The sequence below is a fragment of the Oryctolagus cuniculus genome, chromosome 4 (genome assembly GCF_964237555.1).
Source record: "Oryctolagus cuniculus chromosome 4, mOryCun1.1, whole genome shotgun sequence".
NCBI lineage: Eukaryota > Metazoa > Chordata > Mammalia > Lagomorpha > Leporidae > Oryctolagus > Oryctolagus cuniculus.
The window spans coordinates 2,260,026-2,288,019 of record NC_091435.1 but is presented as its reverse complement, the minus strand read 5'-3'; the positions used below and the strand labels follow the sequence as shown (position 1 = coordinate 2,288,019).

The 27,994-nt window shown below is 59.2% G+C and overlaps 1 protein-coding gene across 1 annotated transcript in view; it reads left to right on the top strand.

Moving 5' to 3' along the window:
- The first annotated feature begins 12,043 nt into the window (after window positions 1-12,043).
- Window positions 12,044-27,994, top strand: part of TRAPPC10 (trafficking protein particle complex subunit 10) — an 83,925-nt gene continuing 67,974 nt past the window's right edge. Inside the window, exon 1 of the mRNA XM_070071770.1 lies at window positions 12,044-12,308. Coding sequence (XP_069927871.1) covers window positions 12,242-12,308 — 67 coding nt within the window. The 5' untranslated portion in view covers window positions 12,044-12,241. The remainder of the gene's footprint in view (window positions 12,309-27,994) is intronic.

The following is a 27,994-nucleotide window of genomic DNA, read 5'->3' as shown; positions in this document are numbered from 1 at the left end:
TCCCTGGCCACAGCAGAGAGCTGGCCTGGAAGAGGGGCAACCGGGACTGTTAAGTAGGAAGTCAGATATGAGCTTATGTGTGTGTGACAAAGGCTTAAAGAAAAGACATCTATGTCCAGCATCTGCATCTGCATCTCAAAGTCATCCCGATAATGTTTCAGGGGCAGCCCGGCCTTCTCATCCTGCCCTGCCCCCTTCTACCTGATGACCTGCCAGGTGGGGGCCCCGCCCCTTCTACCTGACAAATCTTCCACAGTCTCCCAGATGCAGCCCAGTATCTGCATCTCAAACACCCTGCTCCGGATCCCCATTCTCCAGGGGGTCCTGCTCACCCTTCCTCTGAACCCAGGATGGCGCCAGCTAGGCTTCCTCCTGTCTGATACCTTCAAGGGAAAACTCAGATAGGAGTTTCTAGTATTTACACCCATAAAGTCTTTTGTTTCGGGAGATGTGTGAAGACAAAGACCCATCCCCTTAAAAACCCCCGGCCTCAACCAGACCGCACACTCAGCCCTCTGCCTCTCTGCTGAGCTGCCCACCTGGCCTGGCCAGGTGTACTCTCTCCACTCCGCCATGTAACCTCACTCCCCCTGCCCCAGTCCAAGCGACTGGGCACTCTCTCTCAGGTCCTTTCTGGAGAGGTGCCCATCCATCCTTACGGATGTCCCTACCCTAATAAACCTTGCTATTTTACCTCCCACTACTATCTGTCTCACGCCTGAATTCTTTCTTGCTCGAAGACAAGAACCCTGCCATTCACTGGTAACAGGACTAGCACCTGGCGCCCCAACCAGGACTAGAACCTGGGGTGCCGGTGCCGCAGGCAGAGGATTAGCCTAGTGAGCCATGGTGCTGGCCTACAAAAACGCATTTAACCATCACTTCTCCAACACTTGACAGAGCAGGGAAAGGCGGGTGTGGCTGTTTGATTGGCGGCTGTCGGCCCTCCCTCTGCCTCAGCGCCGCACATGTGCTGGCTGCAGGGGCTCGGGGTCAGGCCCAGGCGTCCACCTGTCTCTGAGCTACCTGGTGCACCTGACCCAGGGGATCCCAGAACAGACTCTGGGAACCCTCCCGGTGCCCTGCCTGAACGCTGCCGCCTGAGCTCAGTGCCATGTGAATCCCAGGAACACCTTGACCCCAAGCGCAAGCTAGGGGTGGCTCCAGTTATTTTACAAACACAGAATTGGGAGCAGAGAGCATCAGGGGGAGATTTGCTCTCCCAGAGACCAAGGCTGTGATGCTGCCGGGACACGGCCACTGCCCGGCTGGTGCTGCCGGGGCCCTCCTGGGGGGCCGAACCGCCCCGTGGGGACCGAGAGGCCCCTGGGCAGGATGTAAGGAGGGCCTGTTCCTGGCAGACACGCGGGGATCCTGGCGGAGGCTGTGGCGCCCAGAGCTGCCGGCCCCCCTGCCGCCCAGCTGGAGCCTCTGCAGCCCAGCAGCCCATTTAGAGGGCTGACCCCGACTAATGGCCACTTAGAAATGCACGCCGGGTCTTTGGCTTCGGGAATCGATTGTGGACTCCAAGGCAGGCCCAGGCTCCCTGGAGTCAGCAACCGCTCTGCCCGCCGCCCGCCTTCCCCGGGCCTCCCGGGGCAGAAGCCTCCATCCTGAGCCTGGTCTCAGGTTTTACGGACGTCAGGATTTTTTGCCCAGTGGGACTCAGGACGTCCCGTGTCCTCCGGGCACAAGGACTGACCCGGGGCTGTGAGTGCCACGGCTGCCGTTGGCTGCTTTCCTGCTGCAAATGCTGGGCGTGCAGTCGTCTCCGCGCTGACTGGCCTCCGTGTGGGCTGCAGCTTTTGTCCAGGTCTCCCACGTGGATGCAGGGGCCCAGGCACTTGGGCCATCTTCCGCTGCTTTCCCAGGCTGCTAGCAGGGAGCTGGGTTGGAAGTGGAGCAGCTGGGACTCGAACCAGTGCCCATATGGGATGCTGGCGCTGCAGGTGGAGGCCCAGCCCACCACACCATAGCAATTGCCCTAATATGTGACATTCAAAAACATTAGTGTACTGAGTCAGAGTCACTCTGCTACACAGATTCACAATATAAGCATGGGGGGTGGTGGTGGTGGTGGTGGTGATGGAGGTGATGATGGTGGTGATGGTGATGTTCATGGTGGAGGTGAAGGTGATGGAGGTGATGATGGTGGTGATGGAGGTGATGATGGAGGTGATGATGGTGGTGATGGAGGTGATGGAGGTGATGATGGTGGTGGTGGTGATGGAGGTGATGATGGTGGTGATGGTGATGTTCATAGTGGTGGTGCTGGTGGTGGAGATGGTGGTGGTGGTGGTGATGGTGGTGATGGTGGTGGTGGTGGTGGTGGCAGTGCTGGTGGTGGTGGTGGTGGTGGTGATGGTGATGGTGGTGATGGTTATGGAGGTGATGATGGTGGTGATGGTGGTGATGGAGGTGATGGTGTTGGTGATGGTGGTGGTGGTGGTGACAGTGCTGGTGCTGGTGGTGATGTTGGTGCTGGTGGCGGTGGTGGTGGTGATGGTGGTGTTGGTGATGGTAGTGACAGTGGTGGTGCTAGTGCTGGTGGTAGTGATGGTTGTGGTGCTGGTGCTGGTGGTGATGGTGGTGGTGGTGGTGGTGATGGTGGTGGTGGTGGTGATGGTGGTGATGGTGGAAGTGATGGTGGTGATGGTTATGGAGGTGATGATGGTGGTGGTGATGGTGGTGATGGTGGTGGTGGTGATGGTGGTAGTGGCAGTGCTGCTGGTGGTGGTGGTGATGGTGTGGTGGTGGTGATGGTGTGATGGTGATGATGGTGGTGGTGATGGTGGTGGTGGTGGTGGTGGTGGTGGTGGTGGTGGTGATGATGGTGATGGTGGTGGTGGTGGTAGAGCACAAACTGATAGGAGTGTTTTCTTGTCTGGCTAGACTAGCTCAGCTCTGCTCCTGGAAGCAGTGATGAAGGAACGTAAGTGTAACTCTACACTCCTTCATCAACGTTCCTCATCCTGCGCTCGCCTAATGCGTGCAAACAACTCTCTCACATCCATTTCACACCCCTGGATTTGGAATTCCAACTTTATCGCACACCAAACTCCAGTGTGTCCTTGGAATGACTTTGAGTTTGTGCCCCGTGGGTGCCGCGCTGCCTGAGGCTAAGGGCTCATGGGTGCTTTTCTACCTGAAGGCAGAAAGCCCGTCCACAGGTTGCCTGCAGACTCCTGTCTGCACCCGCCTTTGCATACGGCTTGGCGGTCAGTTTCTCTGGCTACAGAAAAACAGTTTGGTCCCCTTCATCCGAGGACTGCACTGTGTCCCGGACCCCGCCTTCGGAAGAGGGCGCATCCCCGGGGTTCTGCCTCGCAGCCTCCGGAGGTGCATCTCACTTCGTCAGCGGCACCGTGCGTCCCTTCATGGGCCGCCTCCTGTGTGTCCTGTGTGTTTCTAGGTGGCTCACCGTCGTGGTTGGGGTCGGGTCCTCTGTTCCTCCATTTCTTGTACATCCGCCCCCCACAGTCTGTCTCCTCCCGATTGTCGATAGACAGCCACGGGTAGACACTGGTTGACAGGTGCACGGATAGATTCGTGACGGACCTAGTGAGCGCTTGTTTTAACACTGACCTGAGCCCTGCGTCACGCAGTCCTCCGGTCCCCAGAGCAGCGGTCGCCTCTGTGCCTCCGATGCCGGCTGCGGCGGCCCCGGCACGCCTGTCTCGTTTCCGATTTCAGTGGGAGTAACTCGAGTGTCCAGAGCATCTCTCCCTTGGCACGAGGGCGCCCGTGGCACCTGGACGCCTGCAGCTCCCGCGCTGCTGCCCTGGGGAGCAGGTTTCCAGCACTTGCCCTCTGGGGACACTCCCCACCAGGCAACAATCAAAGGGGTTCTCTCCTTAAGTCTGTCAGCAGGAGGCTTCCTTCAACGCATCTGTCAGTGTTTGCTTACCTCTGCTTGTTGCAACAAATCCTGCTTGGCCTAAGGGATTCTGCTTCTCTTAATCAAGTCATCGGATCTGTTTTCCAGTAACTTACCTGGGAGTCGTGCACTGATATTTGTAGGTTGTGCTGGTGTCTACCTCTCTTTGTGTTCAGTCTTTACCAGGTTTGGGCGTCCACACTGCGCTTCTCTGGTGAAAAGAAGCAATAGGGGTTGGTGTTTGTGCAGGGCGGAGCCACCGCCAAGACCATCCCGTGTCAATGCCTGACTTTGAGTCCTGGCTCCACTTCCAGGCCAGCTCCCCGCTAACGTGCACCCCGGGAAGCCGCAGCTGGCGGCCCAGGCACCTGGGTCCCTCCCACCCACGTGGGAGACACAGATGGAGCTCCTGGTCCAGGCCTTGGCCGTGCCCGGCTCTGGCTGTTGCGGACGTTTGGAGACTGAACCAGGGGTGGCTTAACCCCGCTAGGCCACAACACCGGCCCCTTTGGCTCTGTCTTTATTAGCTCCTTCCTTTTGCTTGCATCCTTATCATCTGTTCTTGTTTCTAACTTTCTGACCTTTAAAGTCAGCGCAGAATTCGCTTTCTCTGATTCTTCCTCCTTAAAAGAGCTGAGAAGGGCAGGAATCTGGCACAGCAGTTAAGACGCCACTCGGGACGCCACGTCCCATGTGGGGTGCTGGAGACGCCATTGGGGTGGCCACGCCCCACATGGGAGCCTGGAGACTCCATCGGGACGGCCGCGCCCCACGTGGGGTGCTGGAGACACCATCCGGGATGACCATGCCCCATGTGGGGTCCTGGAGACTCCATCCGGGACAGCCACACCCCATGTGGGGTGCTGGAGACGCCATTGGGGTGGCCACACCCCATGTGGGAGCCTGGAGACTCCATCGGGATGGCCACGCCCCATGTAGGGGGCCTGGGGTCCCACCTCTGCTTTGCATTCCAGATTCCTTTTTTTTTTCTCCCAAAGATTGATTTTCTCATTCAAAAGGAAGAGCCAAAGAGGCCCAGGCAGAGAGAGAGAGAGAGAGAGAGGTCCTCCACTCACTGGTTCACTCCCCCAAATGGCCACAATGGCTGGAGCTGAGCTGATCTGAAGCCAGGAGCCAGGAGCTTCTTCCAGGTCTCCCACGCGGGTGCAGGGGCCCAAGCACTTGGGCATCTTCTATTGCTTTCCCAGGCCATAGCAGAGCTGGATCGGAAGTGGAGCAGCCGGGTTTCGAACTGGCGCCCACATGGGATGCTGGCTCTGCAGGTGTTGGCTTTGCCTGCAACACCACAGCGCCGCCCCAGCTTCCTTTCAATGCTGACTCTGACAGGCAGCCATGATGGCGCACGTGGTTGGGTTCCTGTGAGGAGATCTGGGTGGAGTTTCTAGCTCCTTGCTTTGGCCTGACCTGGCCCAGCTCTGGCTGTCATGGGCATTTGAGTGTGAACCTGTGGTTGGGAGATCTCCTCCCCTCGCCTTTCTCTCTGCCTTTCAAATATATAAATTAAAAAAAAAGCTGATGGACTGTTGTGGGGTCATTTAGCTACTTCCTGGGGTGCTGGCATCCCGAACGGGCACTGGTTCATGTCCCGGTTGCTCCTCTTCCAATCCAGCTCCCTGCTAATGCGCCTGGGAAAGCTGTGGAAGACGCCAAGTGCTTTGGTTCCTGCCACCCATGTGGGAGACCCGGATGGAGCTCCTGGCTCCTGGCCCAGCCCCAGCTATTGTAGTCATTTGGGGAATGAACCAGTATATGAAAGATCTCTCTCTGTCTCTCCCTCTCCCTCTGTGACTCTGCCTTTCAAATAAAAAAATATTTTTTAAAGATGTATTTATAATTTGAAAGGCAGAGTTACAGAGAGACAGAGCACAGAGAGAGAGAGAGAGAGAGAGAGAGAGGTCTTCTGCTCACTGGTTCACTCTCCAAATGGCTGAAATGGCCAGAGCTGACCTAAAGCCAGGAGCCAGGAGCTTCCTCCAGGTCTCCCACGTGGGTGCAGGGACCAAAGCACTTGGCATCCTCCACTGCTCTCCCAGACCACAGCAGAGAGCGGGATCGGAAGTGGAGCAGCTGGGACTCGAGCTGGCGCCCATGTGGGATCCTGGCACTGCAGGCAGCAGGTTTACTCACTATAACACAGTGCCGGCCCCAACAAATAATATTTATTTTATTTTATTTTATTTTTGACAGGCAGAGTGGACAGTGAGAGAGAGAGAGACAGAGAGAAAGGTCTTTCTTTGCCGTTGGTTCACCCTCCAATGGCCGCCGTGGCCAGCGCGCTGCGGCCGGCGCACCGCGCTGATCCGATGGCAGGAGCCAGGAGCCAGGTACTTATCCTGGTCTCCCATGGGGTGCAGGGCCCAAGCACTTGGGCCATCCTCCACTGCACTCCCTGGCCACAGCAGAGAGCTGGCCTGGAAGAGGGGCAACCAGGACAGAATCCGGCACCCCGATCGGGACTAGAACCCGGTGTGCCGGCGCCGCAAGGCGGAGGATTAGCCTAGTGAGCCGTGGCGCCGGCCTCCAACAAATAATCTTAAAAAATAAAAATAAGTTGACGTATTTAGATTTAAGGGTGTCTGTTTTCACCCAAGCACCGCTCACAGGCCTTGCAGAGGTTTTCAGGAATTGTGCACTTTTGGTCTATATTTATCTTTTTAACAATCTTTTTTTTTTAAGGATTTATTTATTTGAGAGGTAGAGTTACCGAGAGGAGAGGCACAGAGAGAGAGAGGTCTTCCATCTGCTGGTTCACTCCCCAGATGGCCACAACGGCTGGGGCTGGACCAGGCTGAAGTCAGGAGCCGGGAGCTTCTTCCAGGTCTCCCATGCGGGTGCAGGGGCCCAAGCACTTGGCCCATCTTCCACTGCTCTCCCGGGCCACAGCAGGGAGCTGGATTAGAAGTGGAGCGCCGGGTCTCAAACAGGCGCCCACATGGGATGCCACAGCTGCAAGCGGAGGCTTAGCTGCCTATGCCACAGCACCAGCCCAGCATCTTTAAGATCTTTCTTTACTTTATTCATTTGGAAGACAGCAGCCTGGGCCAGAGGAGGACGGACTTGTGTCCCAGGGACACCTGCCCCCAGCTCCACCACCGGCCGTCCCTTTGGTATGGAGCTGCTGACCTGCCCGGCCGAGACCACGGGCTGCTTGCGTCGAGGGGGCTTCTGGTTCCCAGCAGCCCTGGGCCGAGGTCCGGCCGAGGCAACCCTGGGTCCCTCTGGGCCCGCGGGCTCCAAACGCTGCTTCCCCATTTGCTGGAAGGACACACGTTTGATGTCCAAAAGCCCTTTGTCCAGCAGCTTTGGAGCCAGCAGAGCTGCAGGGCGGCAGTGACACTGCCGGTGCCGTCCCTGGTGCCCCTCCCAGGGCGGGTGCTGGACAGCAGCGGGGACCAGGACACCCTTTATGGTGCAAGGTGCGGCTTATAAGGGGTCCCAGAGAGAGGAGAGGGTGGGGGCGGAGGCAAAGCACAAGGGGCCGCCCAGGGACTGTCCCTGAGCAGGTTGCCTGGGCTCAGCCCTCCATGGCCCCCGAGAAGCTGAGCACGGTGTGGCTGTGAGCAAGGGAGGATTGGGCCTTGGCCCCGCTGTCGAGGGAAGGCCCTCAGTGTCTGTTTCTGGCACTCCCTGGCTCAGCTGGCTTCTGGGCTCTGTGGGAAGGTCCTGGGCCTAGGGCAGAAAAATGGGGTCCCCAGCAGGTGCCAGTGGGACCCCAGCCATGCCCGACAGCAGCTGAGGTGGGGGCACGTGGCCTGGCACGCCGATGCATCTGCTTGGGTTGCTTACTTGTCGCCGAGCAGGCCGCCGTGGCTGGACAAATTTCCACTGGCCCAGTTACATAGGAAGATGCGCAGAGACCCGAGTTGGCTGACTCCTGGTTCCGGCCTCTGGCATCATGGTTTTGTCCCCTGGAGGTGAGCGCGCTGCGTGGCTGGGCCCTCCCTGGGTCCCCCCTCCACCCTCCCGGCCCCCATCACGCCAATATGAGATGTGCCAGGAGCTGGCGTGACAGCTGTTGGCGAAGCCAGCCACGGGTTCTGCCACCAGGGCTGTAGGCAGCTCCCTGGGCCTGTGGGGAGCTGGGGAAAGGAGCGTGGTGAGGCCTTCCAAGGGGCAGGCCTGTCCCCTCCCTGCCCCGACGGTGCAGACTCAAGTGAGGACCCGCGAACTCTCAGGGTGTAACCTTGCTTGGAGTGAGGGAGCGAGAACCCAGACTGCCTGGGAGCCAAGAAAAAAGGCCAGCGAGTTAAAAATAGGAGCATGAGCACAGTGCCCGGAAAGCCGTGCACGGCGCCAGGGCTGGTTTCATTCCTGCTGTCTTCCTTAAATTGCACCGTGCAGGCTCGGACCCGGGCCCAGGGCATCGGCTCCGCGCCCCGCCACAGCAGCAGTGTGCGTGGGGGACTGGGCGGGAGTGGGCGCAGGAGAAAACAGCCACGGAACCCCGGTGGGACAGCCGCACGGGAGACCTGCTGCCACCGCGGTCCCTGCTCTCAGCCGAGGGAGCAGACTCGGGAGCCGTGGACACACACGTCCCTGCCCTGCCCACGCTGTGGCTCCATTCTGACGTCAGTGGGGAAAGGGGAGGGGGCTGTCTGCAGCCTGTGAGCCATTCCTGTTTTCCCCGATTTATTTATTTGAAAGAGTTACAGGGAAAGAGAGAGAGAGAATCTTCCATTCCCTGGTTCACTCCCCACATGGCCGCCATGGCCAGGCAGAAACCAGGAGCCGGGGGCTTCGTCTGGGTCTGTGCAGGTGGGCGGAGCGCTTGCCCAATCCCTTCACCATCTGGGCTTTTCTCTTCCCGTCCAGTAAGTTTTTGTTAGTTATCAGGGAAGACAGTGTTCCCCTGGCAATCCACGGTTGCTCGCCAGGCCGGTTGTTTCTGTCTTATTCTCCCTCTGTGGACCACTGCTCCCCGAGGGTGTTGTTCGTGGAAGTGCCGGCTCAGTGCATGGCAGAAACGCACATGAGGAGAGGCGGGGCCCAGCGGGCCCGGCTCCCGTGTGCCTTGTCCGGCCCAGTGCCAGGCACACAGGTGCTCCCGAGACACCAGGGGAGGGAACGTGGGGAGGAAGCGCGGGTGACGTGCTGGAGCACCCACCGCGCACTCACCTGCGGCTTATCTGAAAACTTGTCCTTACAAAGTAACCTTTTCCCTGTGCGCTCCACGTGCAGGCGAGAAATGCTGCGGCTGGCACTGACGCCGCGTGCTGACCAGCTCCCCAGGGGAGCAGGGGAAGAGGGCCGAAGTAGCTGGGCCCCCGCCACCCACGAGGGAGACCCAGAGGGAGTTCCTGGCTCCTGAGTTCCGCCTGATCCAGCTCTGGCTGTTGTGGCCACTTGGAGAGTGAACCGGCAATGGAAGCTCGCTCTCTCTCGCTCGCTCTCTCTAACTCTGCGTTTCAAATAAAGAATAAATCTTTCAGAGACAGAGGAGTTGCCATCCCCCAGGGGTGACACCATGTAAAACCGTGGCAATACCACCACCAGATACTGCCACCAATCCCATCCAGTCCCAGGGTCCCTCCTGCCACCCCCCTCCCTCCCCACCCCATACCCTGCGCTCCCAGCACACACCGCTCTTGGATCCACACCGACAGTTCTGTTATTTCAAGAATGTCCTGCAGGCGGACCCACGAGATCCGGGAGCTTTGGGCTTGGGGTTCCTTGGAGAGCTGTCCCACGGCATGTGCTGACCGAGCTGCGGCCCGTGGCCCTCGTCCCCGTGAATGTGCCTGCTGGGGAGGGGCCCCACTGGGGCTCCCTTCGTGTCCAGCCTCTGCAGAACCCGATGCATAACGTAGCAGGCTCTCGCCGCCTGCAGACAACGCGGTGGGCGCCAGGAAAGGCCCCGTGAGTTCAAGCTCCATCAACTTCCAAACGGAGCCCCACGTGCCGCCTCCTGAGGAAGGGTTGGCGTGCAGGCGCGGCCCGGCACGGCCGCCTCCTCGCCTGGAACGTTGGCCCTTTCTCCGCGGCTTTCAGCCTTGGGCTGTGCTGTGTCGGCTTCATTTCCTCTGCAAGGATCCCCCTCAAGTCTGGCTACGTTTCTTATTTGTACATAAGTTTCTCACCAAGCGTCTGGATTTTTGGGCATTATTTTTCAACTGCCCCCTCCCGGCCTATCTCTTCTACTCCAGGTACTGGTACTCCATGCGTGTGAGGCCGCCAAGGCCTTTTCCTCTGTCTCTCTCTTTTAAAAGTGAATTTGTAGGCCGGCGCCGCGGCTCACTAGGCTAATCCTCCGCCTTGTGGCGCTGGCACCCGGGTTCTAGTCCCGGTCGGGGCGCCGGATTCTGTCCCGGTCGCCCCTCTTCCAGGCCAGCTCTCTGCTGTGGCCAGGGAGGGCAGTGGAGGATGACCCAAGTGCTTGGGCCCTGCACCCCATGGGAGACCAGGAGAAGTACCTGGCTCCTGCCATCGGATCAGCGCGGTGCGCCGGCCGCAGCGGCCATTGGAGGGTGAACCAACGGCAAAGGAAGACCTTTCTCTCTGTCTCTCTCTCACTGTCCACTCTGTCAAAAAAAAAAAAAAAAAAAAGAAAGAAAAGAAAAAAAGTGTATTTGTAAGGCTGAGAGAGAGAAGGGGGGGGGGGAGAAGCAACTCCCACCTGCTGGTTCACTCCCCACGCGGTCACAACAGCTGGGACCACTCCAGGAGGCTGGAACTGCACTCGGGCCGTCCACGTGGTGCTTGGGCCACCATCCACGGCTTCCTGGGGGTGGCATCAGCAGAGTGCTGCACCGGCAGCTGACGTGGGAGGCCGGCGTCGCGAGCAGGGCCGGGGCGGCTCCACACCCGCCCGCTCCCCCCAGCCCGTCCTGGTCTCCCACGCTGGGTCAGTTCTCCTCCTCCGTCCTCAAGATCGCGGGCTCCTTTCGTTTCCACTCAGCCACGGGGACACACTGGCCACGGCTGCACCGGCCTCTGTAAGTGTCACAGCCGGGCCCCGGCTGTTGGTGTCTACTGGCCGCTGTCACCTTGAGGACGGTCTACGTTTCCCGGTCTCTCATGTCCGGAGGGCCTGAGGTCATCTCTCCCGCAGTCCTGGGCTTTGCCGCAGCTCACGGCTCAGCCGCCCTCAGGTCTCCCAGGCTTGCGTGGGTGTGGCTTCTGCTCTGTCCAGCTGGGCTGTTTCCCTCCCTCCTGCCGGTCATGTCAAGCTTTGCTTGACCAGGCCTTCTTTTAGGGCAGGGGTTGATAACCATGGCTCCCGGGCCACATCTAGCCCGTCCCTGTGTAGCCGTGAGCTAACAACTGCTTTCTTTAAAGAGTTGTCCCTGGGGCCGGCGCCGGGGCGCAGCGGGCATCCCATATGGGCGCCAGTTCCAGTCCCGGCTGCTCCTCTTCCGATCCAGCTCTCTGCTGTGGCCTGGGAAACAGCGGAGGATGGCGCAAGTCCTTGGGCCCCTGCACCTGCGTGGGAGACCCGGAAGAAGCTCCTGGCTTTGGACTGGCCCAGCTCCAGCCCTTGCAGCCGTTAGGGGAGTGAACCAGCAGGTGGAAGACCTCTCTCTCCGTCTCTACCTCTCAAACAAATAAAGTCTTTAAAAAGAGTTGCTAAGGTAATACCGGACGAGTCTCTGGGCCTTTGCAGGGAAAGCCTGCTGAACCCGAGGCTCCAGACCGGCCTGGGGCTGGGCCCCGCCTCGCTGCCTGAACTCTGGCCTCCAGCGGCCACTTCCGGGGCCCAGCTCTGGCCGAGGCCCCTCAGGAAGCGCCCAGGACCTCGGCCTTCCCCTCCCTGGGCTCCGGCCACGGCTGCAGGTGTCACTGCCCGCGCCGGCGCGCACCCCGCTGCACCTGCGGGCGGCTCAGTCTCGCCCGTGGGAGCCCCGTGGGGCAGGGCGCGGCCAGGGGCCCCAGCCGCCCAGGCCCGGGTGGGGTGCACGGAGCGAAGCCCGCCTGGTCGTGCTCCTTGGAGGGCGGGTGGCCACGAGCCGAGCCGAGCAGGCCGCTCTCGGCGACCCACGAGCCCCCGAGGAGCCGCGCCCGCGTCGCGCGGGGTCGCCCGCAACCCTCGCCCGCCGCCCTCCTCGGCCCGCCCCGCGGCGACGTCGGCCTTCCAGTCGGAGGACACGAGGCGCCAGGGCCCTCCCCTTTAAGCCGCGCGCCCCGGAAGTGGTCCTGCGGCGGCCCCGAGGCCGGAAGTGGAGCGGCCAGCGGCCGGCGGCGGGCGGCATCGGCTGCGCTGCCGGCTCCGGAGCTGCCTCGCGCGGCCGGGCGGGCGTCGCGGTCCTGGCGGGCGGCGTCGCGCGGGCTCGGGCTCGGGCTGGGCGCGGCGCGGCCTCGGGGCCGCCCATGGGGCGCGGGGGGCCGGGCCGGTGACGCCGGACGCCCATGGACGCCGCTGAGGAGCCGCAGCCGCCGGTGATCTACACCATGGAGAACAAGCCCATCGTCACCTGTGAGTGCCGGCGGGGAGGGCGCGGCCGCGGCGGGGCCCCCGGCCTCCCGGAGGCGTGGCCGGGGCGGCGGCGAGCGCACAGGTGGCCCGGGCCGGTGCGGGGCGAGGGGGCGCGGGGGCCGCACGCGGGGCGCCGCCGGGCGCTTCGGCGGCTCGAGGGCGGCGTTCTGCCTTTCCGCGCATTTGTGCGGCTTCGGGAGGAGGCGCGCGTTCGGTTGCGGGTCCGGGCGCCGGGCGGCGGAAGCGGCGGCCGTGCAGGCCCGGGGCGCGCGCGTCTCCCTCGTCCCGGGCTCCCCGGCGAGGTCGGGAGCGCATTTTCCCCGGGGCCGCTGCGCCTTCGCGCGATGGACCTCGCGGGAGCCTGGCGAGGTCCGGCCCTGTGCCCCGCCGCTGCGGGCCCTGCCCCCTCGGCCGCCGGGGACACGTGCGGGTGCTCTGGGCTGCAGCCGGGCTCCGTGCCGGTTGGGTTTCCGCGTCTCCGGTGCGGTCCGCGTGTCGGCGCGGGATGGAGAGCTCTGCGTGGCCCCTACCTGTCAGCTCGCCTCGGTTCGCGCAGCAGCAGTGTCCGCGGGCGCCGTGCGAGTGTGTGTCCGAAGGGAGAGCGGGGCGCTCCGCTGGACTCTGCCAGGCTGGGAGGCAGCGGGCAGGCCCGTGGGGTGCGCTCCGCTGGACTCTGCTAGCCCGGGCAGGCCCGTGGGGTGCGCTCCGCTGGACTCTGCCGGCCCGGGCAGGCCCGTGGGGTGCGCTCCGCTGGACTCTGCTGGCCCGGGCAGGCCCGTGGGGTGCGCTCCGCTGGACTCTGCCGGCCCGGGCAGGCCCGTGGGGTGCGCTCCGCTGGACTCTGCCGGCCCGGGCAGGCCCGTGGGGTGCGCTCCGCTGGACTCTGCCGGCCCGGGCAGGCCCGTGGGGTGCGCTCCGCTGGACTCTGCCGGCCCGGGCAGGCCCGTGGGGTGCGCTCCGCTGGACTCTGCCGGCCCGGGCAGGCCCGTGGGCGCAGCTGGCTTCCCTGCAGGCGAGCCCGGGGAGTGACAGGAGCTTGGTGTGCACCGCTCGCCGCTCCCCTGGAAGCCCAGTCTTGCCACCTTTGGACTCAGAAGAGGCCTTGGCGTCAGTAAACGCTGAGAGCTGACCTAAAGAACGCAGAAGGATCACTGCTCCTGAAAGCTGTTTTACTTTTCTACGTTGAGAGCCTGGCTTGACAGTTCGGTTCTCTTGGACTCAGCTGAAGCTGTGGCAGCGCTGGTGCCCCGGCTCCCGGCACCCCGTCCTTATCGCGCGCCCCTCCTGGAGCTGTGGTGGTGGGGGGGGGCGCTCTCCAGTTCCTGCAGCCGCGTCCTCGGCCAGCATCTGGGCACTGGGTCCAGGTCTCCGGCAGGGGACCTGCTGGGGTCTGGAGCCCCACGCCCTTTGTTCTGGGCGTGGTTCTCTTGTTTGGAGGCTGCCCCCCACACTGCCCGGGCACCCGCTCAGCCTGCTGCTCGTTTGTGTTACCACTTCCCCGCAGAAGTCAGAGCGTTTGCTTTGGTGGGAACTGCGCTTCGACCGCTCTGAGAGAGGCACAGGTGTGGCTGGCAGGTTAGGAGGACCCGGCGCACGGAGGAGTCTGTGCCCGGAGGAGAATGACAGGTTCCCATGGATTACGGGAAACACAATAGATTGTTTAAAAAGTTGTTTGCTGAGTTATTTATTTATTTTTTTGACAGGCCGAGTTAGAGAGAAAGGTCTTCCTTCCGTTGGTTCACTCCCCAAATGGCCACCCTGGCCGGTGCGCTGCACCAATCCAAAGCCAGGAGCCGGGTTCTTCCTCCTGGTCTCCCATGGGGTGCAGGGCCCAGGGACTTGGGCCATCCTCCACTGCACTCCTGGGCCACAGCAGAGAGCTGGACTGGAAGAGGAGCAACCGGGACAGAATCCGGCGCCCTGACCAGGACTAGAACCCGGGGTGCCGGCACCGCAGGCGGAGGATTAGCCTAGTGAGCCGTGGTGCTGAGTTTTTTTTTTTTTTTTTTTTTTTTAAGATTCATTTATTTGGCTGGCGCCACGGCTCACTAGGCTAATCCTCAGCCTAGCGGCACTGGCACACCGGGTTCTAGTCCCGGTCTGGGCGCCGGATTCTGTCCCGGTTGCCCCTCTTCCAGGCCAGCTCTCTGCTGTGGCCAGGGAGTGCAGTGGAGGATGGCCCAGGTGCTTGGGCCCTGCACCCCATGGGAGACCAGGAAAAGCACCTGGCTCCTGGCTCCTGCCATCGGATCAGCGCGGTGCGCCGGCCGCGGTGCGCCGGCCGCAGCGCGCCGGCCGCGGCGGCCATTGGAGGGTGAACCAACGGCAAAGGAAGACCTTTCTCTCTGTCTCTCTCTCTCCCTGTCCACTCTGCCTGTCAAAAAAAAAAAAAAAAAAAAGATTCATTTATTTATTTGAAAGGCAGAGTTAGACTCCCCAGACGGCTGCAGCCGCCAGGGCTGGACCAGGCCAAAGCCGGGAGCTCCGCCCCATCTTCCCCGTAGCTGGCAGGAACTCCAGCACCAGGACCACCACCCGCTGCTTCCCAGGTGGCGTTGGCAGGGAGCTGCATGGGAAGTGGCACAGCCGGGATTGAACCCGTGTCCTGAAGTGGGATGTGGGGGTCCCACATGGCAGCTTAACCTGCTGCGCCACAGCGCCGGCCCTGCGACCTAGCGTGTCACTGGACTTTAGCCTTGGTGCGAAGTCCCTTACCCTCCTGCCTGGTGGCCCCTGGTGCGGGGGACTGTCTTGGGACGGAGCTGCCGCAGTGCGCAGCTGGCCAGCGCTGACGTGGGCTTGGGTGAGTGGTTTCTTGGTCATAGCAGTGTAAAAACCTGCCGTGTGGTTGACTGATCCTGAGAAGTGCCCAGCGCTCCGTCTGGGCGGAATTTAAGTTTTAACAGTTTCTCCCTTCAGTCCCGGCGTTGTGTTGAGAATGAAGATGTCCGTTTCCAGGCGAGGCTGTGTGCGGGAGTTCAGGGGGCGACAGTGGTCCTTTGTGGACTGGTGGAGACGGCATCTGGAGAGTGGCCGTGCCCGCTGCCCGGCGCCTCCTCACTGGCCACGTCTTGCTGTCCCTGTGGGCGGGGTTCCAGATCTGACCTTGTCCTCTGGGAAGGGGCTGGCGACAGAAGCAGCAGGTGGTTAGAGGGTCACCAGTTGCATCAGGCCTGAAACTGGTGCTTGTTGCTGGACCTCTGTCCGTTTGATGACCAGAAAAGGAATGTCAGGCATGGGCAAGCGCAGGTGCAGTGCGGGTCCCCGCCGAGTTCTCAGGCCGGTAGGGAGCTGTGGCTGCGGGCGCGGTAGCTCCCTGGAGGCCCGTTGTCCTGCGAGAGTACAGGTGCGGGGGTGAGGCCGCACACTCCCCCGACCTGCCTGTCTCCTGATGTGGTGGTGTGGAGACCCGAGGGTTGGGTGTGTGTTGGGGGGCGAGGTCGCTGGGAGCCCGCCCTCTGACCCACTTGAGTTAGGTTGGGTCTGGGTTCTCCGTTTCCTGGCTCACTGTGCTACTGTGCCCAGACAAGGGGCTGCCGCATCCCGACCTGTACCCTGCGAGCCGTAGGCCGAAACACACCGGTTTCCTCTGAAGCAGTACCGTTTCCACCACAGCTGCGCCTTACACGCGTGACCTGGGGCGTTCCGCCGTCTCTGCACCTCACGTGCAAACACGGGGAGGTACGGCGCCCGTCTGGGGATCGTGTGTGGAAGAGTGGTGTGTGAGCCCTGGGAGGCCTGGGCTGCTCAGTGCTGAGGACGGACCCTGGATCGTCTCTGCTCAGCGGGCTGAGGCGTCCCAGTGACTTCACGCCGCCCCGGCCACGGGGAGCACCTGCTGTCCCGCTGACCAAGCGCGCAGTTCTCAGACTTGGTGAGTCTGTGAGGAATAAAACGCTGGAAGGAAAGCAATACTGGGATTTCCACGGGGAGCCTCTAACAGGCCCTGGCCGACTTCCTCTAGGTGGGACCAGTTGGACGCCGCTGCCGTCTGGGTGGGTGTGGCACTGGCCTGTTAGCAGTCGCCCCATTTGGTGGCCGTGGTGATGTCACTGACAGGTACAGAGGTGGAGCGTGGAGTGGTGAATTGTGAACACCTCAGGTGGGGTCTGTGCACCTCAAGCTTGCTGGTTCCCTCTCAGATTTAAAATGTTTCTTGGGGGACCAGTGCTGGGGCGCAACAGATTAAGCCACTGTCTGCATCCCATGTGGGTGCCAGCTGAGTCCTGGCTGCCCCGGTTCCAGTCCAGCTCCCTGCTGATGCACCTGGGAGGGCAGCAGAGGCTGGCCCGAGTGCTTGGGCCCCTGCACCCACGTGGGAGACCCGGGTGAAGCTCCTGGCTCCTGGCTTAGCCCTGGCCCTTGTGGCGATTTGGGGAGTGAACCAGTGGATGGAAGATCTCTCTGTCTCTGTCTCTTTCAATAAGTAAATTTAAAAAACTGTTTCTTGGTGTGTCTGGGCTTCGCTGAGGTCCCCTGATGAGCCTAGGAGCACAGTTTGGGAACTTACGCTGAAAGTGGATTAGCCCAACTTCAGACTGGATTTTTTTTTAAGATTTATTTATTTGAAAGGCAGAGTTAACAGAGAGGCAGAGGCAGAGTGAGGGAGAGAGAAAGAGGTCTTTCATCTGCTGGTTCACTTCCCAAATGGCCATGACGCGGGAGCTGCACCGATTTGAATCCAGGAGCCAGGAGCTTCTTCCAGGTCTCCCACGTGGGTGCAGGGCCTAAGGACTTGGGCATCGTCCACTGCTTTCCCAGGCCACAGCAGAGAGCTGGATGGGAAGAGGAGCAGCTGGGTTTTGAACTGGTGCTCACATGGGATGCCGGCACTGCAGACAGTCGCTGTATCTGCTATGCCACAGCGCCAGCCCTGTTCAGGCTGGATTTGAACTGATAATTACTGTACATACTTTAGCTCACATGGCTAATTTAAGATGTGTTTTGAAGAGTAGCACAGTGAATTCTGGTTTATGCAGATTAAACGAGAGGGTCTGATTTTTAAAAATTTTAAAAATGTTTGTTTATTTGAAAGGCAGAGCGACCTTTCGTGTGCTGGTTCACTCTCCAGATGGCTGCAGTGGCCCGAGGCCAGGTGGAAGCCAGGAGCCTGGACTTCCATCCACGTCTCCATGTGCGTGTCAGGAGTCCAAGTGCCTGGGCCATCTCCCACTGCCTCCTCAGGCGCATCGGCAGGGAGCTGGGTTGGAAGCAGCACAGCTGGGACGAGAACTCGTGCCCACGTGGGATGCGGCTTTGCAGGCCAGGGCTTAGCCTGCTGCTCCACAGCACCGCTCCCATTTTTAAAAGCTACTCCTGAGCTATCTGAGATGGGTGTGATGGACGTAGCCGTGAGCAGGCTCCCCTAGAGAGGAGTTTTATAAAGTGTTTCCACCAAAGGCCCGCCAGCTGCCATGTGGTCCTGTCCACGGTGGCGAGACAAGAAAGGCTGGGGTGGACACGCACGTGGCTGAGTGAGGATTCTTGTACTGGGAAAGGGTTTTGGCAGTTGACAGTGTCTTCACGGAATTGCGTGATGTAACCTGGTGTGTGGCCTCACCGCAGGTGCTGCTGGTGTCCAGGGGCCCCTCCCCCATTCTGTGCCCCGTCCCTAGAGCTGGTGCCTGCGCGGCTGCGGCTCCAGAGCAGGTCTTGGGGAGCGTCCCGCACGCCGCTGTGTCCGCGTGCTCCGCGCCCGCCCGTGCCTGCCCCGTCCTCTGGCCTCCCCGCTCTGTCGTAATTGGCGGGGTTCTGTGACCCCGCGCTGTGTCGTCTGTCAGCAGCTCCTTTTCATCGCCGAGTAGCGCTGTCCGGCTGTAGCGCGGGGAGAGTGAGGATGCTGGGAGGCCTCCACTTGGTGGCTCCTGCGGGTGAAGCGGCCTTGAGCAGTGGTTTGCGTGTCTGTGTGGACGCGTTACTGTTTTCCACGGGGAGGAATGGGGGGGGTCTCACAGGATAAACTGATGCCTAACTTTGTAAGAAACTGTCGGCTTGTTTTCCAGAGTGGCTGTGCCGTCCGCCCCCCCCCCCCCCCCGGCGGTGTGGGAGAGTTCCAGGTGTTCTGCAGCCCTGCCAGCCGGGTGTGTGTGTGTGTGTGTGTGTGTGTGTGTGTGAGAAGTGCTGTCTGCTGCTGGCTGAGGCTGGGGGTATGCAGCGTCGCTGCCTGTTCTTACCAGCTGGCTCGTGTCTTCCTCAGGGAGATGTTTATTCCCGCCTTTGCCTGTTCTGTGGGTGCACTCTTACCGAGTAAGGAGTGCATCTTGTTTTCTGTATGGGTGTTCTCTAACAGGTATGCGATCTGCAGGTATTTTCGCCCAGCCCTTGGTTTGTCTTGTTTTTCTTAGGATGTCTTTTGAATTGTGGCCGAGTTAAAATTTGATGATTTAATTACCATTTTTCCTCTTCGAGTGTGCCTTTGGCGTTCAATGTAAAAGTTGTTTGTCCAACTCAGGGTTATGGCAATTGTTTTAGTGTGCATAGTCGTGGAGCTTTAAAAATATATCTGTTGGTAATTTGACCTGTTCCAAAATGCTTGTGCATTTGTGCTTACACTGGCCTGTATGAAGTACAGCCAAGAATGTGTCTAAACGATGTTTGCATTAGCAGTAGGTAGGAGGATACACATTTTATCCTTGTGTTCTGCGCCACGTTCATTGGTTTCCTAGGGTGGCTGTACAGAATCACAGGTTCTGCAGGCCGGGAGTGTGAAGTCGCGGTGTCGGCAGGCGGCCCTGCTCACGTCCCCAGAGAAGCCCGCCCTGTCCTTGCAGCTCCAGCGGCCCCACCTTGGGCATTTCTGCACTGCGGCCGGTCCCTCTGGCCTCTCCCCTCTGTTTTGTGGCTCCTACAAGGACACTTGTCATTGGATTTAGGTCCCTCCTGGATAATCCAGGTTGACTGCGTCTTGAGAGCCTGAGCTTAATTATGTCTTCAGAGATCCTCTTTCAAACAGGTCACCTTCCAGGTCTGAAGGTGAGGCTGTGGGTGTGTCTTGGGGACGCCACGCCAGCGCCTGCCTGCTCTGGGGCTGAGGCTTTGTGTTGTGGCCCCTGTCCTTGGAAGTTTGTCCTGTGTTTTTGACCAGGGGACGGTCCTTGACACAGGGGACGAGCTCTGGGACGAGCTGCCCCTCCCCTGGGAGGTACACACTTTGGACGTGTGTTCTGTGATACTTCCACTGTTTGCAAAACTCTAAAAAACTAAAGACTGGAGCAGTGATGAAGAAACTGAAAGCAGGTTTGGGTCTTGGTTTCACCAGAGGGCTGTTTTACGTTTGGAAGGATTTTTAGTTTTTGTTTTGTTTTGTTTTGTTTTGACAGGCAGAGTTAGAGAGAGAGAGAGAGTTATAGACAGTGAGAGAGAGACAGAGAGAAAGGTCTTCCTTCTGTTGGTTCACTACACTAATGGCCGCTACGGCCAGCGCTGCGCTGATCCGAAGCCAGGAGCCAGGTACTTCTGGTCTCCCATGGGGTGCAGGGCCCAAGCACTTGGGCCATCCTCCACTGCCTTCCCAGGCCACAGCAGAGAGCTGGACTGAAAGAGGAGCAACCAGGACAGAACTGGCGCCTCGACTGGGACTAGAACCCGGGGTGCCAGCGCCATAGGTGGAGGATTAGCCTAGTGAGCCGCGGCGCCGGCCAGGATTTTTAGTTTTTAACTGAGATTGTTAGCGTTGAGCTATTGCATACATTTCAGAGTTGACATTTTTGGTAGGTGCCTTGGGGCTGCAAGAACCTGTTTGGGGCCGGCGCCACGGTGCCGGCACCCCGGGTTCTAGTCCCGGTCAGGGTGCCGGATTCTGTCCTGGTTGCCCCTCTTCCAGTCCAGCTCTCTGCTGTGGCCAGGGAGTGCAGTGGAGGATGGCCCAAGTGCTTGGGCCCTGCACCCCATGGGAGACCAGGAGAAGCACCTGGCTTCTGTCATCGGATCCGCGTGGTGCGCCAGCCGCGGCAGCCATTGGAGGGTGAACCAACGGAACGGCAAGAGGAAGACCTTTCTCTCTGTCTCTCTCTCTCTCACTTTCCACTCTGCCTGTCAAAAAAAAAAAAAAAAAAAAAAAAAAAAAAGAACCTGTTTGGGTGGTGGTTTTTACTCCCTCCCTCGATAGCATCTTATTTGTGGTACTTGTGGTTCACTGGACCAGCTGGTAAGAGTCCAAACACCAGGTGGACAGTCGAGGGGCCAGCAGAGGTCATTTCAAAGGGGGAGCGCTGAGGACGTGTGCAGATCCCGGCCGCGCGGCCTGCATCCCCCCAGCACTGGGGCAGCCACGCCACTGCCCGCACAGAAGGGGGAGGTTTGTCCCGGAAGTTGTTCCGCAGGGAAGGCCTTTGCCTTGGAGTTAAGTAAGAATGTCCCGTTTCTTTACTTCAGCGTTCTAGGAAGTGAGTAAGCCAGCAGGCAGAGAAGCACTTGGTGTAGCCGTGCTCATCCGCGAGTTGAGTGCAGGGTCAGGGAGCTGCGGGCAGTGGTGCCGTCGCCTCTGTCCCCTGAGGGGCCCAGCGAGCAGCGTGAGGGCGTCAGCTCTACCCAGCAGCCTGCAGCCACTTGCAGTCCTTGGTCCAGGGGGCAGACAGTGCGCAGCAGCGATGCGCAGGAGAAGAACTGGGGTGGGAAATGGAGAGCGCAGTTTCCGTGTTTTATTATGGAAACCTGCAGTAGGTACTCAAGTAGGCAGAACAGGAGCCCACAGACTGCACCCGGCTTCCGCCATTGGGTGCGCGGGGCGGTCTGGCTCCCTGGAGCCTCGCTGCCCTCAGCCCTCTGTTGATTTGAAGCGAGTCCTCAGCTGTCGTCTGACTTGACGTGCACGTGTGTGCTAAGGATGGAGTGTTGGTGCCCCTTCCAGAGCCGCATGTTGGACTCGTCCTCCCAGAGGGTAGTATTTGAGGGAGGACCTTTGGGAAATGATTGCTTAGGTTGGGTCGGGGGTCGGGGCCTTGTGATGGGATCAGTGGCCCTGTAAGATGAGGGGAGGTGGGGTGGGCTTTTGGCACAGCGGGTCAAGCTGCCGTGACATGAATGACATATCAGAATGCTGGTTTGAGTGCTGGCTGCTCTGCTTCTGATCCACCTTCCTACCGATGCAACCTGGGAGGCAACAGATGACCTCCAAGTACCTGCCCCACTGCCCCACTGCCCCCTGTGTGGGAGACCTAGATGGACTTCTTGGTTCCTGCTTTGGTCTGGCCCAGCCATGGCTGTTGCAGCCATTTGGGGAGTGAACCAGTGGAACTAGTGGTTGGGTGATCTCTCCCTCTCTGTCACTCTTTTTCTTTCTTTTTTTTTTTTTTTTCTTTTTAAAGATTTACTTATTTGTTTGAAAGGCAGAGAGAGCAAGAGAGACCTTCCATCTGCTGGTTCACTCCCCAAATGGCCGCAGTGGCTGGAGCTGGGCCAATCTGAAGCCAGGAGCTTCCGGGTCTCCTACGTGGGTGCAGGGCCACAAGCACTTGGCCATCCTCTGCTGTTTTCCCTGGCACATTAGCAGGGAACTGGGTTGGAAGTGGAGCAGCTGGACTCAGACTGGCGCCCGTAAGGGATTCACCAGTCATGCCCCTGGTTTTTTTTTTTTTTTTTTTTAAAGGAGGGCTGGTGCTGTGGCATAGCATGTTAAGCCACCACCTGCAGTGCCAGCATCCCATATGGGTCTCCATCCAGGTCTCCCATGTGGGTGGCAGGTGCTCAGGTCCCTGGGCCGTCTTCTGCCTTCCCAGGTGCTTTGGCAGAACAGAAGTGGAGTGGCTGGGACTTGAACCGGGGCCATGTGGGATGCTGATGTTAACAGGTGGTGGCTTAACCTGCTTTGCCCGAATGCCAGCCTGCTGCAGTGTGTCTTAAGTGCCTTTTATGTTTTTCGGATAAGTCTCCTAAAACTTCGGGTTTCCCAGGACTGGCGTCATGGTGTAGCGGATTAAGCTGCCGCTTTTGACACTGTATCCGACATTCAAGTTCCAGTTCCTGTCCTGGCTGCTCCACTTCCAGTCCAGCTCCCTGCTGATGTGCCTGGGACAGCAGTGGAGGATGCCTTGAATACTTGGGCGCCTGCACCCAGGTGGGAGACTCGGATAGAGTTTCTGGCTCTTGGCTTCTGCCTGGCCCAGACCTGACTGTTGCAGCCATTTCAGGGGTGAACTAACGGATTTTGTCTCTGTCTCCCTCCCTCTGTCTTTCTCTTCCTCTGTGTCTCACTCTGCCTTCCATGTAAATAAATAAATCTTTTTTTTTTGACAGGCAGAGTGGACAGTGAGAGAGAGAGACAGAGAGAAAGGTCTTCCTTTTGCCGTTGGTTCACCCTCCAATGGCCGCCGCGGCTGGCGCACCGCGCGGATCTGATGACAGGAGCCAGGTGCTTCTCCTGGTCTCCCATGGGGTGCAGGGCCCAAGCACTTGGGCCATCCTCCACTGCACTCCCGGGCCACAGCAGGGAGCTGGCCTGGAAGAGGGGCAACCAGATAAATAAATCTTTAAAACAACACAGTAATCTTACTTTCCCTTCCGCCTGCGTTCTCTGCAGTTTGTCAGGGAGCCCCACCGTTTTGGGCTGGGGCTGTTTGTGGCAAGACTGACAGGCGGTGGAGCATTCTTTCGTCAGCAGTCGATTGTTTTCGCATCAGTAATTCCCTGAAGGTTGCAAAATGGTGATTCTGGTTTTGCCATTACTTCTTCATTTATGAGGTGAAGCAACTCCTGGGAGCAGTGTGTGTGTATGTGTGCAGGGATACACCCACTTAGATGTGTATGTGTGCGGGATATACCCACTTAGATGTGTATGTGTGCGGGATACACCCACTTAGATGTGGATGTGTGCAGGGATATACCCACTTAGATGTGGATGTGTGCAGGATACACCCACTTAGATGTGGATGTGTGCAGGATATACCCACTTAGATGTGTATGTGTGCAGGATATACCCACTTAGATGTGGATGTGTGCAGGGATATACCCACTTAGATGTGTATGTGTGCAGGATATACCCACTTAGATGTGGATGTGTGCAGGATATACCCACTTAGATGTGGATGTGTGCAGGGATACACCCACTTAGATGTGGATGTGTGCAGGATACACCCACTTAGATGTGGATGTGTGCAGGATATACCCACTTAGATGTGGATGTGTGCAGGATATACCCACTTAGATGTGGATGTGTGCAGGATATACCCACTTAGATGTGTATGTGTGCAGGGATATACCCACTTAGATGTGGATGTGTGCAGGATATACCCACTTAGATGTGGATGTGTGCAGGGATATACCCACTTAGATGTGGATGTGTGCAGGATATACCCACTTAGATGTGGATGTGTGCAGGGATATACCCACTTAGATGTGGATGTGTGCAGGATATACCCACTTAGATGTGTATGTGTGCAGGATACACCCACTTAGATGTGGATGTGTGCAGGGATATACCCACTTAGATGTGGATGTGTGCAGGGATATACCCACTTAGATGTGGATGTGTGCAGGATATACCCACTTAGATGTGGATGTGTGCAGGATATACCCACTTAGATGTGGATGTGTGCAGGGATACACCCACTTAGATGTGGATGTGTGCAGGATACACCCACTTAGATGTGTATGTGTGCAGGGATACACCCACTTAGATGTGTATGTGTGCGGGGATACACCCACTTAGATGTGGATGCGTGAAACATTGAGGAGCAGACAGAGAAACTTCCAGTCTGCTGCTTCATCCCCCGATGCCTGTCATGGCCCCAACTGAAGCTGGGGAGGCTGAGGCCATGACTCCCCCAGGGCTGGCAGGATCCCATTGTGTGAGGCCTCTCACCTGCTGCCTGCCAGGGAGGCGTGAGCAGGAGCCTGGCATCGGAGGCCGGAGCGGAATGTCCAGCCCAGGCCCCTGAAGTGGGGTGTGGCCTCTAAACTGCTCAGCTGATTGCCCGCGACTGTGACGGGCTGTGCGCTTGCTTTTCCCGCCACGTAGCGCTCCCAGGCTCACCCTCCCAGTGAGTTCTATCATCAGGAACAGCCTGGGTGGTTGTCAGCCCGCTGGGTTGTCTGTCTCGTGCGTGTGTGCATCGTGCTGTCCCTTTGACCACAGCCACTTTGTGTCCTGAGGTGTGGCCTCCTTGGTTAGGTTCCTAGCCCTTCGGCAGCCTCGATGTGTACGTTTCCTGCCCCTGATCTGTGTCAGGCGTTTGTCTGAGGAGTCCTGGTTCCTGCTGGTGAAAAGTGGCTTTCTGACGGTCACCCGCCTGCCTTTGCAGTGGACAGAGCTCAGAAGTGGGCCTTCTTTTTACATTTTCAAAATAAGACCTATTCAACTGAAGTTGAGTACTGCGAGGTTGGTTTTTTTTTTTTAAGATTTATTTATTTATTTCAAAGTCAGAGTTACACAGAGAGAAAAGGAGAGGCAGAGAGAGAGAGGGAAGTCTTCGTCCACTGTTTCACTCCCCAGATTACTCCAACGGCAGGAGCTGAGCTGATCTGAAGCCAGGAGCTTCTTCCAGGTCTCCCACGTGGGTGCAGGGGCCCAAGCACTTGGGCATCTTCTACTGCTTTCCCAGGCCACAGCAGAGAGGATCCGAAGTGGGGTAGCTGCGACACGAACTGGTGCCCATACAGGATGCCGGCACTGCAGGCAGTGGCTTTACCCGCCATGCCATGGCGCCGTCCCGAGCCTTGCTCTCGCCCTCATTCCCTGAACGCTGCAGCACAATGAGTGCTCAGACAGCACTGATGTGGCATCGTGTGGGTTCTGTCAGTGGTCTAGAGGTGAGTTCAAGGGTGTGGGAGGGCTGCGTAGGGGCTGTGCACATGCGGCTTCTCGTGTCATGGGAAGGACTTGAGCACCTGCGGATTCTGGTGCTGCGGGGGTCCTGGAACCAGGCCACCACAGGTCCCCAAGCTGCCCGTATTCCGTCCCCTCCACCCTGGGGGCTTCATAGGGTTGATTCTTCATTAGCAAATCCACGCATCTGTGTCCTCTCTTGGGCAGGAGGTTGGCAGCCACACACGTGTGTGCTGAGCTCTTGCCCCTTGTTTCCAGGTCTGGAGGACCCTGCTAGGTGGGTGCCTGCTCTGTGGTTGGTTCTGTGGCTCCTGTTGGTGGAACTGGGCTGTTCTCGCTGTCCCATGTGGTACAGCCCCGTGCTCACATCCGTCTGCTCCCATGGCAGGTGCGCCTGTCGGGCTAGAGTGCTGTGGGGTGGCCACGCCTGACTACATGTGTGTGTAATTCTGCCAGGTGCTGTCTCGTTCCTCTTGCTGATGGCTGTGCACTTGGGGACACTGGGAGTGGGGGCAGCTTGCGGGGTCTTCTGCTGAAGCCCTAGGGCAGGGGCAGGCCAGGAGCAGGCAGGGTCTCCTGTCATTTCACTGCTCCGCTCTGCAAGACGACAGCTCAGCGTTAGGCTCAGCTGTATCAGTCTTCGCTTTTTTCTGAACTCGTCTGGTCTCTGGGGCTGGAAAAGGGGCTGTTGTCTGCTCAGCTGAGCTGTGCCCGCGGGCCTCAGCATCCGTGGCCTGTGTGGAAGCAGGGCAAGACTTTGGGACTCTGAGTCTGTGACCGTCTGTGTGCTCCGTGTGCGGTCCTTGAGTCTGTGACCGTCTGTGTGCTCTGTGTGCAGTCCCTGAGCCTGTGACTGTGTGTGCTCCGTGTGCGGTCCCTGAGTCTGTGACCGTCTGTGCTCCGTGTGCGGTCCCTGAGCCTGTGACCATCTGTGTGCTCTGTGTGCGGGTCCTGAGCCTGTGACTGTCTGTGTGCTCCGTGTGCGGTGCCTGAGCCTGTGACCGTCTGTGCGCTCCGTGTGCGGGTCCTGAACCTGTGACCGTCTGTGCGCTCCACGTGCGGTGCCTGAGCCTGTGACCGTCTGTGCGCTCCGTGTACGGTCTCTGAGCCTGTGACCGTCTGTGTGCTCCGTGTGCAGGTCCTGAGTCTGTGACCGTCTGTGCGCTCTGTGTACGGTCTCTGAGCCTGTGACTGTCTGTGGGCTCCGTGTGCGGGTCCTGAGTCTGTGACTGTCTGTGGGCTCCGTGTGCGGGTCCTGAGTCTGTGACCGTCTGTGTGCTCCGTGTGCAGGTCCTGAGTCTGTGACCGTCTGTGCGCTCCGTTTGCGGGTCCTGAGTCTGTGACTGTGTGCGCTCCGTGTGCGGGTCCTGAGTCTGTGACTGTCTGTGTGCTCCGTGTGCGGTCCCTGAGTCTGTAACTGTCTGTGTGCTCCGTGTGCGGTCCCTCTTCTGCAGACGCCGCAGTGGCGAGCTTGGGGGACACTCTGGTACCAGGGCAGTACTGGTCACGGGGAGAGTTGTTTACGATGGAGGAGCTGGACGAGGACAGACAGAGCACAGTGAGGGGCAGGAGGAATGCCCCGGGGCTGCGCTCCACAGTCCAGGCACGGTCGCTGTGGCAGACGTGACGTGCGTTAGACCCCAGAGTCAGCCGTGGACGTTGTTCACGCGTGGCCTTTGAGGTGTGGGCCTGTGCCGTGGTCCTCAGAACCGTGCCTTCCGCTGCGGGGAGGGCGGCGTGTCAGCCGCTGGTGGTGTGTGGGCGGGCTGAACTCGCTTTCTGCTGCAGAAGCTGCGCAGCGCCGGCCTCCTTGTGCTCCGCGCCCAGCGGCAGCCCCCCAGCGTGAAGGCCCTGCACCCCCAGTGCTGCGGGGGGGCCCGCGGACGCCGCCGTCCCCTGTCCTTGGGTGTGCCGTGTTGATTTCCCCACAGAAGGCGCCGGTTCGAAGCATTAATTAATGTTCGTTATTGCATCGACCTTGTCCATGAGTTGCAGTTAGCGCAGATCCGTGTGCGCGTCATTGAGCGGGCTGGGATGACTTCCTAGTTTGCGACCTTGGGTGTTTTGCTGTGCATGTGAAAGGGCTTCCCCAGCCACCGAAGAGAAATTAATGAGTCGTCTTGGCCGAGAACACGTGTTCTTGAGCTCAAAGACGGTGCCTCCGAGGGCGCCGCTACCAGTGTGGATGACGCTGCTGCTGGCGGAGCTTTCTTCTGTGAGCAGCGAGCTGAACGAACTCACTGCAAAGGAAATATCAGGGGAGGCATATTTGACTTTTTTAAAAGATTAATTTATTTGAAAGGCAGAGCTAGAGAGAGAAAGGGAGAGATCTTCCATCCGCTGGTTCACTCCTCAGGTGGCTCCGAAGCCGGGAGCCTGGGACTCCATCCAGGTCTCCCACGTGAGTGACCTGGGCCATTTTCTGCTGTTTCCCACGTGCGTTTGCAGGGAAGTGGAGCAACCAGGACTTGAACTGATGCTCATATGGGATGCTGGGGTCACAGACTGACTTAACCCTCTGCGCCACCGCGCCGGCCCCTGTGTTTGAGGCTTTTGTTCAGAAACAGAGTCACGGAATCTTGTTTGACGGGGCCTTAAAATGAGAGCCTTCCAGTCCTCGTCCCGTCCATCCACTCCACTGCTTCTTAAGGCTTCTGAGTCCTGGCCAGGCGCTCCAGAGGTGCTGGCTGCCACCCCCGCGCTCGGGGTCTGCCTGGGACAGAGCTCAGGTCCATGCCTGCCTTTGCACCCCTTCCTGCACCTGCCCGAGAATGAGTCACAGCCAAGGACGTCTTGGAGACGGCCGTGGTGTTCACAGGTGTCTTCAAGCATTTAAGGTGAAATGAGAGCTCTGTTTGATTACAAAAGTTAGTTTCACTTTACTAAGATTCTCCTAAAGGCTGAAAACATTCCAGAGTATTGAGAG